At 35.5% G+C, this 15137-nt stretch overlaps 1 protein-coding gene across 1 annotated transcript in view; it reads right to left on the reverse strand.

The window, feature by feature from the left end:
• LOC139698032 (nephrin-like) overlaps positions 1 to 15137 on the reverse strand; it is a 663871-nt gene that overhangs the window by 62440 nt on the left and 586294 nt on the right. The window contains 1 exon segment of the mRNA XM_071596891.1: positions 14939 to 15069. Coding sequence (XP_071452992.1) covers positions 14939 to 15069 — 131 coding nt within the window.

Raw genomic sequence — 15137 nt, forward strand, 5'->3', positions numbered from 1 at the left:
TCGAGCTTCACAATTAAACAAAGGAATTCCCGGTGGAATTGGCTTCTGTGTGAGGAGGGACAGATGATATGAATATGCGTTAACTTTAGGATCAATAAGCAAATGGAATTAAAAAAATAAAAATACAAAGACTATGAAATATTCAGAAACTTTGAGAGGAAAAATACAGATATGCGCATGGTGCATGGACCGAACCTTTCCAATAATGTTTTAATAATGAAATGAGATAAAGTTATACTAGGTCAAAATTATTAAGGTGAAATATCTGATATGGAACGAGTGCCTATCAAATAAGTAAATATATTGTTCAGAACGATGTTTTTACAAAGAATTTCTGCGAATAGTACGAGCATAATCTCAGTCCATAGATTTTACAGAATAAAAAATGGAAATAATTTTTCCTCTTCCATCAAGTGAAAAGAGGTTTTTAACATTATTTTATTTTAAAAAGATCTGCGTTTGATTATCCATATTAATTTATGCAGAAAATATGCAGCTAATATCATTGCATCATAAACATCCAAAATAAAATCAGAGAGAGAGAGAGAGGAGGGATCTAATAGCCCAGTGGGCAATAAAGCGCTCGAACACTCACCGGAGAGTTGGTCTCAAGACACTTTCGGATAAACTCCGGCTGGCGTTCTCCATTGATAGGTTCATCTGCGGTATGTTCTAGGCATACATACACCATAAATGATATACTGCACTGCGTAACACTAGCATATGCATATGATACACCCTTAGTACGAATACTCACACTTTCCACTTTCATGCTTTCAACCCTTACATATTCATCCTGAATTATGCTTATTTGAAACTATTCAATTAAGACTATATCCGCTTTTACATTTCCTATTCTATTTGCATACATTACTTTGATAGTATTCAGTAACTATTCATTCATTCTCTATTATCTTAAAAACTCCCACAGGTTTACTCTAATTTAGTCTATCGCATGCCTTTCCGTAGTAAGTAAGGATAATAAAAGCTTTAAAAAAAATAAGCCTTTGCACATCCTTGCCTCACCGAAATATTTATCGGTGTTATCAAAAGAGTAAATGATTACAATCTTACTCCTGTTCCCACTATGAATAGGTACAATTATTGCATGCTGCATTTAGCTTGGAACAGCAGAATTTAGCAACCATACATTTTTAAAAATGCTACCAAAGAATCCAGAGGAATTAACCCCCCAAGCTTAAATATTTTGTTTGACATCAAATCTCCACCAAGAGCTTTTCCATTGATCAAAATTCTCCCTGCTGTTAGACCTTCATTTTCCTTTATACCTACCTTCCTGCATTTATTTTTGAACTCTTATGCATTTGGCATTTTCTCTCTCCTGGATCAGCAATGGTTTGAGGTTCACTCCGCACCACTATTATAAAAAAAACCTCAAAATATTCTCCCGAAAGTTATCTAACACCACATTGATCCAAAAAATATCGCTACTTTTATTCTCTTCTGTATTCATTCCTTTGCTCTCTCCTTACTTTTCCCGCCTCTACCCATTTCCAAAAGTGTTTCTTATTTCCTTTAGACTTAAGTTTACATTTTTTTCTTCTTCTGCTAGCCGTATCCTTTCCTTGATTTCTTTTGCTGCAACACATTTGTATTTGATCCTTCTACCTTTGGACTGCCATGCGTTGTATCTGTCGAGCTTTCTCATCTTGGGCTACAATCATCCTCTTATATGCCTCTCTCTTTGGGAATATCTCATGCCTTTATTTCGCGAAGCACTTCATTCTAGTCTCCTGACAATATCTTTAGCACATGCCCTTTCAGTGCTGTAAACAATCATTCCTTTCAAATTCTGCAATTATGATATGAAAATATTTTTCATATAACATTCACAAAAATACCTGTTTCCCGTCTGAAATCATGTATTAATGGGAACCAAATAATTCTTACGAAGTTTGTCTGCCCAAGGGTCATAGAAAAATTCCATCCAAGTCAAACTTTGGAAGAGCAATTGTAGTTATTCCTTGAATTCCATATGTCCGTCTAGGGCAGTCTTTGGGAGACTGGGGGCGCGGTAAACCGGTGAAGAATTCTTCACTGCAAACCTAGCCAGTTGTTTTCGAGATATTATGTAAAAAATTAAATTTTAAGAAAATTAAATTTGAGATCGCTTTCTATTAAAAAAAACACGAACGATAAATTATGCCTGCACACACTACTCTGTAAGCCTTCGCAAGCATGTGTGGCATAGAGTGTTAGCTCACCAACCATTTTACTCTGCTCCACAACGTCGACATTACACATGGCACCCCGCAAACCATTAGAAAGGTGCACGGAAGGGGAGCCCCGGAAATATTTCATGCAAAAACCGTTATAAACTATACGGGCATTTTACGGTCATTAACTTCAATAACTACACAAATAAGACAGCTATTGAAACTGATTGAAAAGGATGGGCTTGCATGCAACTCAATTACTTATAACATTGCAGCATTCTACTCATTTAAGATGGACAATTCACAAATACATTTCGCCTTTAACTACAAAACAACCCGCCACCCGAAAAATGGGTGCGTGGCGGGTGGGACCCTAGCCATTAGGTGAATTGATGGGGGAAAGTAGCTTGCATAGCTCTAACTATTTTCGCCAATACCTATCCCGTTTCTTTTTTATGATTAATGAGATTTAATACCACCCTCCAACTCGGCGATCTTAGGTATGACTTGGGTGCACTGATTTAATACTAAAAGTGGTCACGTTTTATAACTGATGAAAATCAATAAAAGAAATAAAAATTACAATTTCCGCTATTTTGGTTCACTGAAACATTTACTTTCAGCCTTCTGTTTGACCTAGGAACTCGCTTTGCCACTAAAAGGAATCCGAAAGGGAGATTTTATTTACAGGCAAATGGTGCGGTGTACCTCTTTGTCTAGTGAAATATCGAAGAGAAGACGGAGAAAAGATCTTGTCTAGGTAGAACTGTGAATTAAGAAATTCAAAGGAAAATGGAGAAAATATAAAAAATGAGTGGCTTACGCTAATCGTACAGAAAGGCATAGGAGAGGAATGAAACAAGGAAGACTAGGATCTGGACTCAGGAGATGAATCAGATGCCGCCACTAAGTGCAAATAATGAAAAAATAGAGTTGCAACCCTTAATACATTACAGCGTTCCATATTTGCATATGCATGCTAGAGATACTGCATTTCCAATGCAGCCGATTCGGAGTTGGCATCCGCCATGCATGCCGACCTCGGAAGGGTTACCAAAACGAGTCAAAATTAGTAAACAGATGTGAAGTTGAGAAAGGAGGTGAAAGGTTAAGGTAAAATATGAGATCCTGGTATCCTAAAATAACAAGAGCCTTATACAAATGAATTGCGAATACGATACACAGGTCAAATGTTTCAACGGTTGAGGAGTTGTAACAAATTCATATTGACATATAATACGATAATATAAAACATAAGATCGTATTTTTCTGCTTTAAGAACCAGCCTTTGCATGCGAAGGCGGCGTCTGTAAACATTATTGAATGATAGTGAAATATACCATTATTGCCATGAAAATAATAAGAGAAATATTTCTATACGATAAAGCAAACCACAGATTTGTAGTAAAAATTATGAAACATGCAGGAGACGTAAGATAGGCATATGCAAATGGTTTATGGAAGATTAATATGCATATCTATATGTATATTTAATTACCACTTTCAATGTCCTCTGTTCAGCCAGCATAGCAACGGAGCTCAGAGAGTGCACTAATATAAAATAGTGTTTACTTTTTGCCCTTAATCCAAAAGATTGCTCGCATCCATTGACTCCTCTACAACCCTAATGGATTATGGTCTCTACGGGGTTAAAATATTCATATTTAATGCTCTGATTAAGCTGGGATTATTCAGACATTTAGTGCATGTATTTTTGATCTCTTTCTCAGAGTTTTTTTTTGGAAAGTAAATGCTTCAAAATTCATAACATTCAATAAAAAATACATTACCATCAGCTAAAAACTCCAAGGTGAATGATTCTCTTCAGGCCATTTGTCAACTGCGCGCGGATTGAAATATACACCAAATTTTATATATTGAATAAACCCTTAAAGATACTGATCTTTCACTTATAACACATAATTGGTCATCATCAAATTTATATGGAAGGCATGAGGTATTGCTCATAATAAGGTAACCATAGGCAACATTTTTGGGATTACGATAAATAGGCATTTCTTTTTTGCCCGATACAACCAACCAAAATATGTTAAATATTGTGTTTCGACGGTAGAAATTTAACTATGAAAAAACTTCATTCAAACTAATTCTAATTTTATTACGATCGTTAAGTATAGGGTTTCAAAATAAGAAGTGTGGTTAAATATTTCACCAATAGGGCGTTCAAAAAGCCACAGCGATCATCTTATTGCACCCTGCTCATATACGAGGTCCCAAAATCGTTAATCAGTTTGAATTCAGATATAAATTCCATAATCCCTCCCTCTACTACGTATTCTTAAATGACTACCATAACTTTCCTCATTCTCTTCCGCCCCTTTCCCACTTTCCAACCCTTCCTCTCCCCAACACTAACATTACTCTGTAATTGAAGTTCATTTTGGAAACGGATCACATTAGCAAAGACCTCAAAGCGGCAGATTCGCGAGCTCTTTTTTGTCAACGATATCATTCCTTTGACCGATGAAGGTCTTATTATCACCGAAACGACTTTGCCAATTAGGTCTTCCTTTAGAACCTATCCCTCCTCCCCTTTAGCCCATCTTATAACATCAAACACTCCCCGGTGACTTTTGACCTCATCTGTGCTGTACCTCACCAAAACTTATTACGATATATTTTCAGCAAAGAATTTCCTCAAACATCCAAAGAAATAACCTATTGAAACTGCGGTGAAAAAATATACCATCATCATCACTGGGATCCCATCATCTTAAAATTAAAAGTAAAATGCCATCACATCAGTTTTTTTAGAAAATGTCAACAAAAATCACCTTTTTGCCATGTCTAACAGTTTTTCTATAAATTTCTCAAACCATTTCCCTCATGCGTCCCTCATAAAATCAATTATTTCTCTCACGATAGGTTAGAACTTGTACAGGGTGACCAGCCGTCGGAGGATTTTTTTTACATATTTGACAGGATATGAATTTGTTTTTACATGATTTTATGGCAAAAGTTTCCTTGATTGAAAGAAACCTTGTTTCCCTGATATAGTCCAACGGAAAATATTCAATTTACATGCGCGAATATTTCAGTATTTCCCTGGTAAATAAATATTCATGAGTAGATTATTAATTAGTAAAACTAATGAAAAATTAAAGGATCACAGAAAAATAAAATATTTGCTTTTAGTAGACAAATTACCTCATTTGAGATTTGGAGCTTATTAGGTTTTTTTTAACTAATTAAATTATTTAGATGAATGATGGCTGTGCCATGACTGACTTTATATAAACACATATGCACAAATGCAGATATTTTTATTTATTTCTGTAATTATATATAAAAGGGCTTTCATACTAACCGCATGATGCCTTATAGGGCTAAATTTTATTAGCCTTTTCTTCGAAACAAAAGATTTACAATACCGTTTTACCCATGGATCCTGGACTTTGTACTCGTTTTGTTAGTTCTGTAAAACACCAAGAGCGTTGTGCACTCTCTCAGGATCTTTCAGGAATGGTCTTACCAATTTATGTCCTATCATGGTTGAACATGGAGATCGAAATGAATGGGGCAAGCGTCACCAATATTTCATGATGTCTTTAAGGTATGTTTTCCCTTACTTCAAATGCATATCGTATCCAAAGACCGCATGTTATTTCTCTTCCGAGAATAAGTAAAAGTGGACGAAAGATCTCAATCGATGTCCAACGTATCAAAATTAGTGCTACGGAATACTTTTCGTTTTAAAAGATTAACTATTTGATATGAATGGCAACAGGGAAGACACCAATTTCGTACCCTTGGCTTGTTTTGTTGTTCTCTCATTTGGCGGCGTTTCCTGTCACGAGGCACAAATATGATTAACCCCCTCCGAATAATTTGAAAAAAATATCACTGTCTTGGAGATTTCCCCCGTGGCAACGGTTGCCATTTTTCCATGTCTTAATTACCTTTTCGCGGCACGGGTGAGTCTCCAGTTTAAGCCATTTCCTGAAGATCTTAGGATCGTGTAATTTTGGTAAGAACACAGGATGCTTGAGAATCTCACGTAATTTTCTCATTAGTTTTCCCGATCGAAATCCGGCAGAAGTACTCAAGAATTATTCACATAATTTACGATTAGGTCATTAAGGGCTTCCTCACCGCTCCTTGGAATTCGTTCATTTTGGAAGCAAGGAACGCCCCTTCGACTGTTTGTGCGTGTTCAAGATGCCATCTACATGCAGGAAGGAAACACAGAATCACGTTCTGTAATTAACGAGGCTTTTTGCAACTTTCAAATAAGGTTACATTCCCAGAAGCTTGATTAGTTTGCTGAAAGATTATCAGAGGTTGAGTAAAACAGATCCAGGTTATTGCGAAAGTGTCTTGCTTTAGCCTTCGTGAGCATTAACTTCTTCCATTAAGAAAACTTCCTTCCATCTGCGGAAAGAAATTTGATTGAAAAACTTAAGGTGGGATTGTTTCTTTAATATGAAATTCCTGTTTGATCATGTTGTAATGAAAACATTCGTTGGGATAGGAGCCAATGAGGAAGCATTAGAAATTGACTCTTCAAAAAAATTTGTGAATGAATCGACATGAACGCATAAAAACATCTTACAGAACGGCAACAATCAATGTCATTTGTCCTCTGAAAATGTATCCGGTCACCTTCTCAAAGTTATACAAACAGGTATGTCAGTGAATTTAGTCGGTAGTTTCAAGATTTTAATTTTAAATTTGAGGGAATTTAAAAACTATTATTGAAAGGTTATTTGAATTTCCAGAATTATTTAAATTCCAATTATGACTCAGCTTTTAAATATGTAGTACATTTAAAAGGGGCGTTAGAATTTTCTAACAATAATTGAAATTTCAGTTTCTTGTTTTTCCAGGTTTAAAAAAACCTTTTTTTTTACAGATATGATACTTTTAAAACCTTTTCTTAAATATTTAAGCTCACAAACAGCATGGCTTTTAAAGAATCAACCACACATTCGCGAATATTTAGTTTTATAATCATTGGAATGTAAATCCTTCAAAGTAAAATATGATCACTCACACAAAAGATATGGAGATAAGATAGTTGAGCATCACATTAAAAACACTAAGTCAACATAAAAGTTCAGGATTCAAGCAATAGTTTACCTTTGCAAAAGGATAAACTTGCAAAAAATGATTAAATGCAGATTATAGTCATGAAAAATGTATTGCTATCACTAAGAAAATACCAAAATAATAGCCATATAACACTATAAAAAACATAATTCCAAAACTTCAGAATAAATTCCATTTCGGGGTTTCCTCTTCGATTGTTTAAAATTTGCAAAAATACAGAACACCGCCCTTGAAAGACTTAACTTATACAAGTTTGATCTACTGATATTATACTTAAGCTTTAGTTCTAGAATTATGAATTATAAAATATAAAAAGAGTTTTGGGTATATATTCTTCCAATTGACAAACTGCAATACATAATACTTTATGAGTTTGTGATGGCTCGTGTACAAAGAAACTTCAAGTTCCCAATGAAAAATAACTTGTTCTGTATTAGTGCCTCTGAATCATGTTTCCTAACTCAGCAATATAGACATTTCCGACAGATGCCTTAGTTTATTATTTTTATACTGTATTGAAATTATCACTGCTCTACATCTACCATAGCAACAATACTATACAATTCCCCGGAAGCCACCGCAAGGGTGTGTGGGGAATGTTAGGGCACCATTCGCTCAGTCTCTGTTCATTTTAATTAATTAAGAATTGGAATAAAATCTTAGTTTTCTAGATTTTTTCGTCTTTAGCTACACTTTTAGAATAAATGATTGATATGTTATTAGCAATCTAGGTACCAGAGTTATTTTCCATTTTATCCATCTTGCAGAAAATACACCTCAGGTAATTTTTATAAAATTTATGATTTTTTCTAATAAAATTGAGTGAGTTAAATAGTTGAGGGAAATATTTGATCGACATCAGTAAGTAGAATGGAAAGCCAGGGTAGAGGATGGAAAAGGTGCAAAGAACATAGCATACATGGTTGAAATTTTGTGATAAAATTTATCACACAACTATGTATTAAATATGGTAATTTTGCCTGAAATAAAAACACACGTTATGAAAGGTTATAGAAGATGAAAAGAGAAAAGCAGGAGCAAAGAGTAAGATATAGAAATTTTGAAAAACTGAAAAGAAAGGAAAATTACCAACAAATTAAAATCATAAAATGTGTCCATTGCGAGGGAACTACCTATTCATACATTTTTTATGAAATTACAGTTTTCTGCCAAGCTGAAATGGAGTTTCAAATATGCGCTGAGATTAAACTGAGGCACACAAAAAATATTACCCTTCAGTGAAAGCATTTTTAAAAATATCGGTGGTGGAATATTCAAAATATCTCCAATATCATCTATTTCGACTTTTTGTTTTATTACAGCACTCGGTGAAGTGGAAGGGGATTCATAATGAGTAAAATAGGTTTCATAAGACGATGGCTAATGGAAATATATGCATTAAATAATGTTTATCTTCTAGAAAGTATTAGTACAGCATTTTACTTGAACACTTAATTAAATAAAAGTAATGGTGAACAATTGAAAACTCAACATTTAGTCGTCGGGATTTCATACGGCGTGCGAATTGTTATATCTCATACATTATGAGTCAAGAGCAAAATTTTAATAAAAAGTGTTATTCTTTTCTCAACTCCTTATAATGTTTCATTTTCTATTGCAACGCACCTGGACCAAAAGATTAGTTCAGAAGAGAAAATTCATAGTAGTGGAATCCACCGAAACTGAAAAGAGGTGTGGAAATAAATTCTGCCCTAAGCAAGGTGAGGGAGCGAGAAAAAACAAAAAGGAGAACAGGTGTGAAATAGATGGAGTAACAGAAATTAGTGGAATTTAGTAGTGTAACGGCATCTGATCAATGTGGGGAAAGGGCACACCACACAATGAAATGCCAACGTGCGAGGTCTCATGACGCAGTGAGGTTTGCGTGAGTTCGACCGCCATTAAATTTACCACCTACTCCTTGGGTAAGGTCACTCAATCATGAATGCAGAACATTATAAATTGCTTTATTGTTTTTACAAAGAATTACTCCGACAAGATCATGTTTTGATGGGAATTGTCATGCATTATACGTGTCCCGATCCTTGGAATTTAAGACCGGAACTTTTCAATATACTCGTATTTCACTTGCACGGTGATAAAATCACTAAATGAGCGTTTGTCAACAGGAAACTAGTTAGCCATCAAGTTGGATAACGCAGAAATTTCGTACTTGGAAAAGTGGAAATTTATCAATGGACGAGCTATTGAAAGCCGCACGATCGTTTGCCAAATTCATGCTGAGCAGTTTATGATAATATTGAATGGGAATGACGTATCAATTTCAGCTTGTGTCCAAAGTAATAAATTACATGAAGTGAAATTTAGAAATTTATTTGTATCAATATACAGTTAATTCGTATTAAAAATATCCATTTCTCTTTATTCTAAATTATATATTTCTCCCAATAAACATCCGAGCAACAAATAAAGTCAGTAACATGAATTTTTACTGTTTCAAAAAACATATGATATGAAGTTTCAATTTATACCTAAGGAAATTCTCATTTTTCATTAAGGACTTCACGAAAACGAATTAATTCAGTGAAGATGGCATCTAATGCATTACAATATAAATGGTAAAATAGTTTTACCTGACAGGGCTAAATTTTCCACGACTTTACCATATTTTAGAAAGTCTTGCTAGATATAGAGACGGCACCGTGCACCGCCACCTGATCCGTATTAGATGCTTCTGCCCGAGGATAATGGCCACTTCTATAAAAGCATCAATTTTCCAGGAAGGACGCTACCATTCACTTCAGTGACTTTACGACAGGAGTAATCGGGTCTCGAATAACAGAAAAATATCTGAGTTGAACATTTTTCCAATTCAGGAGAATAGAACGGGAAATTCCGAGGATGAAAATTCGAAGAAAATATTGGTCGCAGATGGCTGTTAGCCGCGAAAATGTTCCCACTCATAATGCAAAAAAGCATATATTCCAAGAGTTACGTCATGCTGTTTTGATTTTCAGCAAAAAAGTCGATTTCCTAAAGCAATGCCTTCCTAATTTTATGTTGTAGTTGATGACTATATTATAGAGATTCGCTAAAAGACTGAGTTCGGAATTTGACATCAAAACCCCGAATTTATTTCGTGACATGGCATGTCAAAGGTAAAAATTGAAGGATTCGTTTAAAATATTGGAAATATTCGGAGAATTACTGTGATATATAAGAGCAACAATACTCTTATGCCGTTACACCAGTTTTCAATGAGGGTGAGCGCCCTAAAAGAGCACAACAATGATCTCATTGAAAATTTTTTAATAATTTAAAATAAAATGTCAATTTTTGTCAAATACAAATTTTAGGCTGAGCCTTATATTATACGAATGTGAGATTTTTTAATTTAACAATGATGCACTTAATCGAAAGAATGGGGGCAACAAAAGCAAGAAAGCAACGGAAGCAAAGGAAGCAACGAGGGCAACAGAAGCAACAAAAAAATGCCTATACCACGAGACGAATACATCATATGCACCAAGTACCCATGAGTTTTATTCGGCGATGGACATGCTATTATAAAAGTAATAAATAAAGGAGATGGCCAATAGAAGCCTGGAGTGGATTATTGCAGCGAAGTCCTCGGATTTGCAGCTACCCATGGTTGGAGGTGATCACTCTTTACCCTGCATCGCATTCGTGTATTTCGTATTGATAAAATAAATGTGGCGCATCACGGAAATTTTAAAGAATACTTCAGAATAAAAGAGTGCTTTGAGAAAAATATTTTCACAACAATGTGTTTTTACGTTTGTTTTTGGCATGGTCTTTAAATCTACCAATATAAAATACCTGAAGGGCTCTTTGGTTTTCAGATAATAATTATAGTCAGATTTAGTGTAAATACTCATTCCTCATTCCAAAAATGTGTAGAAGTCTAATTATACGCTAATTGATGAATATTTACCTAACCTTGTAACTATCTTGGTGTTCTAATGCAAAATTTCTCTTAATGTGGTTTCCAGAATCGAATATTTTCATTTAAATTTTAGCTCAAACTAGACCAAAATTTACTACTTCCTAGAATTATTTCACTGACATTTCATACACGAAAAGCTTAACTTATCTGAAAAATAAACTCAGTAGATTAACTCACTTGTTAACTCTTTCCACTGATTCCACCCTAAACCAAATGAATTTTTGGGGAAATATTTACTTGCCGCGTAGTTTATACAGACCAAAATAGGGCTAGTATGAGAGATTACCAGAGAAATTGTCCATGTTAAATTGCATCAATTCCTTAGATCAAAGCTACCTTACTCAATTAAGCCTATATATATATATATATATATATATATATATATGTTATTTTTAACTATGACTCGTTATAGTTAGGCACAAATTTTGACAAAAACACCACGGTAAACAACCCGGAAGTTGCTTTTGAGCAACAAACATCTAACCAAAATTCAAATTAACTTTCGGTTTTAGCAAACACACTATGTCAATCTTTACCCAAAGGGAAATTTTCCATTTTCAAAAATAATATACAATATTAACAAGATATGTATGGTGATGAAAAAATTTTGTTGAAATGGAGGTTGCAAAAGTGGGTTAAATTGCTTGGGGAATCTAATTTTCAGCTTCCTGCGCGTATTCTTCGGTTTTAGATTGAGGATTTATTGCTGGTAGGAATTGGCATCTTTGTCAAATGGGCACCTATAAGGAAATAATGCTCAAATGATTCAATTAACAATCAAAATTATGCACATTTATTGTTTAATTTAAGATCAAGTGCAATATTCTATTCTTTTGGCCTCGCAAAGTCTTAGTCTGCGGCTGCAACTTAACTGTATACGCCACAAATGACCTAAATATCGCGCAAAAATGTGAATGACTACGAACGCGATGCGAGGAGACAACTTTTGAGTCCGGTGACTCTGGCTCCCTCCGCCTGACTAATTAGTTCTAAAACTTTACGACCCACCAAGACGACCTCACAAAGTCTCACCTGAACTCTTCTCACCCCAAGAGAAACAACTGCAGCAGTATTCCATTTCCAATCAAACTTACCAGGGTAACTTGTGTGGAGAGAACTGCATGCAGACCCCTCTCCATTCCATTGTCCCAAGATTAAAGTTCTAGCAAAAGAATTAGCCGGGTTGGTGCAGGGGGCGCGCGTTTATGACATATTACAATCAGGTGTATTTTTTAACTCCCAACAGTGCAAATCTGAATTGAGTTCAAAACTCTGTGCCACCACTGAAGCATGGATTAAAAATTGAAAGATTATATCCATGGTGGTTTCATAGCTAATGTTTTCATGATAAATCTGTGAAGTTGCTTCCCTTTCAGATGCAATTGAGTGTCCGGTGTGTCTCTGATTTCGGGAAAATATGCGATCAAACAATAATTGCAGTGATATTGTGATACTGGTCGATGATAAGGAAAGCTATGTAGAAGCTTTTTTTAACATCTATAAGGAAGCATAATTGAGAGGAAAATCTACTACAGCCAACAGCATTGCACGAAAAGGAACATTCAAAACCACGTCAAGGAAGATAAAAATTCCAACTCTAATTAAAGTATAATAAAAATCATTTAGCCAAGCGTTAGTTTAATTTAGTATAGCAAAAAAACGTACACCTGTCCTCAAATTAATGACACTTGCACGTATTGTGAAATTACAATATTATTTTAAATATTGCCTGCTAAAGAGGCATTTTTTTGAAATTTCTGTACTTGTGTTCATAATTATTTATTATTGATACCAACCGGATAAATTTTGACGGAAGAGTGAAATTAAAAGGAGACTTCATTCATAAAAAGTACACATTTCTTCCGAGAAATAATTGAATAGAGTGCCTCGGATACTATTTTATTTATACCTCTGCATTGGTGCGAACGCACTGATATTAAAACAAGACAAGGTTATCCCAAACACACAAATATATATTTGTTCGTGTGTTTATGTATGGGTATTTTCTACGGTATATTGAACATTATTCGTATATTTAGCCCTCAGGAAATGTCCATAATGATTTTTTCCATATTTTCGTTTTGTTTAAATCAAGGCTCCCTCATTAGCAAATAAAATGTCATATTTATTTCCAATGTTGAGAAATATTTGTAAAATATAGGACAGTATACAGAAAGAATTGACACCAAGTCATTGTAAGTTATTGAAGACAAATCGAGGGAGCAACTAACATGTATCATTTGTTCACCAGTGGGATACATTTTACAGCAATCCGCGCAGTGAATTTGGTCGCACAAGAATCCTCTCATATATCACATATCGGAATTTTTTATCCCGCGATATGCCAATTTTAGAGAACGATCGGCTTTAAATACACATGTCGATAACCGACGAAATATTGGTATTTTTTACGGCATTGGTCGAACAATTCAAGCGCTCATTCAAAACGGTGACGTTCGGGGTCTATTGCCCCGGTTAAAATGAAAATAAAGCTGTCGATATAAGGAATCTTCCAGCGTCGCGTAGGAAAAAATAATAAAGATTATCATCTGCATCCATACTGGATGAGCCCTTGAGACCCACTGACTACTCCAGGTATGATGATTTTCCCACTAAATAACTTGTCCCATCCTCAATCCCTTTCAGTTCGTACGCACACACGTATTCCACTACCTTCCTTTGCAGTCCCCACTTCAGCGACGGAAAAAGAGAAGTTCCAAGGGCATAGCGTTTTTAAATATGAACTTAAGTATTTATATCATATTTTCATAATTTAGAAATTAATCTCCCTAATTACGAGACAGCAAAGCACTCTAGAGTAGATAAATTTATGCTTGAGGGCAGCAGAATTCAAAAGTAGCGTCCAGCATATTCAAATCAATGGCACCAGGCTCATTTATGTTGAATTGCATCTTGCGAGATCAAAAAAATCTTTACTGATTTCACTACATTTTATTGCGGTGCAATTAGCTTAACGATATTTTTATCATCTTTATATGATTTTTTTTGCAGAACACGAGCGTAATTATATGCTCTTTATATTTTCTGTGTATGAAGAGATACCATAAGTATACCACATATATATATATATAGATATGGTGTGTGTGTGGGTCGCGGTAGTCCAGGGGAAGAGCGTTGAACAACTGACACGAGGGCCCGGGATCGATTCCCAGGAAAGTCTATCTAGGCAATCTGCAGCTTTACCAAACGTACGTGATTTTTCGGGTACCAGATCTTCCTGGGAAACCATAACTGGCACAGAGAAAGGAACCGGCCCCCCTGCATATATGTGTGAATTTCACACGCCGTCTTGGTTTAGGACTGGGTTAACTCTATCTTCAACAACCAGACCGACCTCGTATATAGGTATACCCTGTATGTTTACAGAGTATTTATGTATATATACCCTGTAAAATTTGTCTATGAAGATGTCACAAATATAAAACCTGCTGTACCGCAGGAAAATTGGTCGAAATCTACGTGTGTAACGCTTTTTTTTCTAATTTCTAAAGTAATAGTCATTTTGAGCATTATAAAAGACAAAAACACTCCCCACTGGGGGTGGAGAGAAATGCCACCCTTTTCATTCCTTGGTATCCGCTGCAACTGCCTCACTTAACGCCGAGACTCCTTACTGCTAGGTAGTTGAGAAGGGATCAGTGGTGGTTCGGCCCCTTGGGACTCTGTTGGGAGGTCAGCGGGCTTTGTTATGACATAGGATCAAGTGGGGCTGGATGAGAAAGGGAGGAGGTTTAGTACTTGCCTCGTGTTTCCACAATATCTTCTGCTCCCGAGGGTTGGCCTTCACTTGGCACTCGAAGTAGACGTCGTCGCCCTCCTTGATCTCATTGGGGTTGAGTGAACTGCCCAACTTGAGGCTCACCTGCGGCGGATCTGAGTCACAAAAGGAACAAGGCTGCAATCAATTAGGGAAATTATGCTTCCGAGGAGTGTGGCTTTTG

Source organism: Hetaerina americana, unplaced genomic scaffold, assembly GCF_022747635.1.
Source record: "Hetaerina americana unplaced genomic scaffold, ioHetAmer1.1.p SCAF_8, whole genome shotgun sequence".
Classification (NCBI taxonomy): domain Eukaryota; kingdom Metazoa; phylum Arthropoda; class Insecta; order Odonata; family Calopterygidae; genus Hetaerina; species Hetaerina americana.